At 34.2% G+C, this 2,800-nt stretch overlaps 1 protein-coding gene across 1 annotated transcript; it reads right to left on the reverse strand.

The window, feature by feature from the left end:
* Nucleotides 1-631: 631 nt before the first annotated feature.
* On the reverse strand, nt 632-1,057 carry LOC113693253 (uncharacterized). Its single transcript, XM_027211816.1, has one exon. The coding sequence runs from the start codon at nt 1,055-1,057 to the stop codon at nt 632-634; it is 426 nt and encodes a 141-aa protein (XP_027067617.1).
* Nucleotides 1,058-2,800: the final 1,743 nt, after the last annotated feature.

A 2,800-nucleotide genomic window follows, 5' to 3' on the forward strand; every position in this document is an offset into this window, starting at 1 on the left:
TTACTATATAATAATTTTTTAATATTTAGCTGATTGTTACTAAAGCTTTAAGGAAAAAAGCAATTAGTGCCTTAAATAATTTATTTTTTCTTGCATTTAACTAATTGTTACTAAAGCTTTAAAGAAAAAAATTAGTTACTTTTCTACAAAAAAATATTATTCTTGTTTCTTTTTTTCTTAATTAAATTATATTAAATAAAAAATAACTGTATATTCTAACTTAAAAAGTAGTTAATATTTATCAAGTTAAAACCTTGATATTTTTTTAAAGTTAAGAACTTTAAATTTTTGAAAATCAAAAGCCTACTCTATGATATGAATTGGGGAGGAAAGTCATAGCTTGTGCCTATTATAAATGTTTGAGTTTTGTATCTTACAAGAAATTCCAATAGATGAATATGCAAACAAAGTGATTTTAGCAACAAAAAGAGAGAGAGAGAGAGAGAAAGAAAAGCACAATTATACAAAGCTAATTCTTCAATAAATGGCCATTCTAATATTAAATTAAGTTCGAATAAGTTCCTATCAAATTTCGACTTCCATGATGGCCTTGTCTAATTTGATAGTCAATAAACATTGCTCGTGCTAAAGCATTCCTAAATTGTGTCCACTCCCTGGTTGGTTGTATTGTTCAAATTTGATTCTCATTAATAGCATTTATGCCGCCATCATTATTTGGACCATCACCTTCCATTCCATCTTCCTCATCTTCATCTTCCATTTCATCTTCATCATCAACCTCATGTTGTACTCTTTGCATCTCAGCATCAACTTCATCCAAGTAAGGATCATTTGGTTGTTCTACTCGAATAAGATTATGAAGGATGGCACATGCATTAATTGTCATGACATGAGTCTTAACATCAAAAAAATATGCATCTCTCAAAATGGCCCATCGCTTCTTGAACAAACCAAATGTCCTTTCAATCACATTTCGAGCAATTGAATGTCGAAGGTTCAATAACTCTTTAAAATTTTGAGGCTTGTTCCCAGTAGCAGACCACTCACTAAGATGATATCTAACTCCCTTATATGGAGAAATCGGGGCTATTTGCATCTCAGTAATATTTATAGTATCCCTCAACCAACAATGCTCTCTTAAATTTGTACATAAAACAGTAAAACAATGTTTATTGAGTCGAAGTTGCTCTACACAAACTCTGTTGTTTCCATAGTAAAGACGCCTTAGATATATTTCACGTGCTACTTTAAAGTCAAAATAAGGCTCCTTTACTATGTGTTTCTCATGCCATCAGACTACTAATGTGGCTACTGTTACCATATAATTTGCAACTACCACTTTTCTCTTTTTTGGATTTTGCTCGTCTTCTTCTTTATCCATGTCAATATCCAAATTCTGCAATTCAAAATCATGACAATGATGTCATGGTAGCCATGTACCCATTATCAATTCAAAGGACTTCTAGTAAGAATCTATCTAGACTAATAGTCTTCATGAAAGGCAAGGTATCAACCGCAGGTTTGGAGAGAAGAGGTCTCAGGACCCAAGTAAGAGGATTTTAGAATGCAACCTACATCAGAGTAGGATATCAAACAGCCAATCGCAACCTAAATGAAAACCCCAACATCATCATATGACATGTTCTTCAGAAACAGACATTAGTACAACTTCAAAACTTCAAAATTGTAATATCAGCACTTAAAACTTCATTATTGCTATTAATTTGAAGTGGTATTAGTAATGGAAAAGCAAAAGTTTAACCATGAATCTGGATAGATATGTAGTCTTCCCAAGAAAATAAATGATTCAAAAAGAACGTAACCAATTCATTTTAAAATCATCTCACATTCGTATTATCCAACATTTAGTGAAAAATTACTCTACTTTAATGATATTTGTTTTTGAACACTGTTTTAAAAAAGTGCAAAAAGCATTTCCATCTGTTGCACGTAAAGAGAAAAAGTGCAACCTCTTTTAGCAGTAGTAATAACTTTTTCAGAAAATCCATCAGAGTGAAGTTAAAATACTACCACCAGCAATCCATATGAAGTAATAGTATAATTCAGACAAATGATATATAATAGTAGTATAAGGGAAGATTCGATTGATGGATTAATTTAAGGACCAAGTTTTTGTTTGTATGGAAGACAACATCAGATATACTGAGCCAGAGAAACAGGTGCAAAGGAACTTCTTTTGTCATTAGACATCTGATGAACAAGATAAGAAATGGGCCAAACAAAACTTGAACAAGTCCACCTGAACAGAAATGGATATGAAAGATAAAATGGATATGGTTTCGTTTCTGTCTTGCTGCTGGGGACAACTAATAAGTTCCCCTTCCCTGATCATTACCCTGAGTACACCACCAAGAAACAATTCATTGACTACCTAGAATCATATGCCACCCATCAAAAGTGGTGAAAGTGGTGTTTGTAACAGTATATAGGTCCGTAGAACACCACTTTCACCAGTCTCCGTCCACCAAACAACCCTCCACCGGGCCCGCACTCCATAAACAGTAGTTTGGTAATACTCGAGTATACCAGGAATCCGAGTTTCCAATGCTCAAGGATTCCAATGAAACAGTATCAAGCCGAGGATTTTATCACTGGTGGTGCTGGACAACAAAACAAGCAAGCACAATGGCTATGTTTCACCAGGGACCTCCAAGCAAGATTCAATTTCCAGGGAACAGTAAACAGTCCTCAAGATTTATCGGCTTCTTGACCAAGCCCTTGCTGGCTCGATACAATCGACTCACCTATGAGGTTGGGTACCCAAACAGTAACAGTAGTTGGTGGAATATCATCCACGCAACTTAAGCACAGTCATGTA

This window comes from Coffea arabica, chromosome 6e (genome assembly GCF_036785885.1).
Source record: "Coffea arabica cultivar ET-39 chromosome 6e, Coffea Arabica ET-39 HiFi, whole genome shotgun sequence".
NCBI lineage: Eukaryota > Viridiplantae > Streptophyta > Magnoliopsida > Gentianales > Rubiaceae > Coffea > Coffea arabica.

Excerpts from the sequence above, each read along its gene's own strand:
- LOC113693253 (XM_027211816.1), bottom strand. The coding sequence starts at position 1,057 with ATGCAAATAGCCCCGATTTCTCCATATAAGGGAGTTAGATATCATCTT.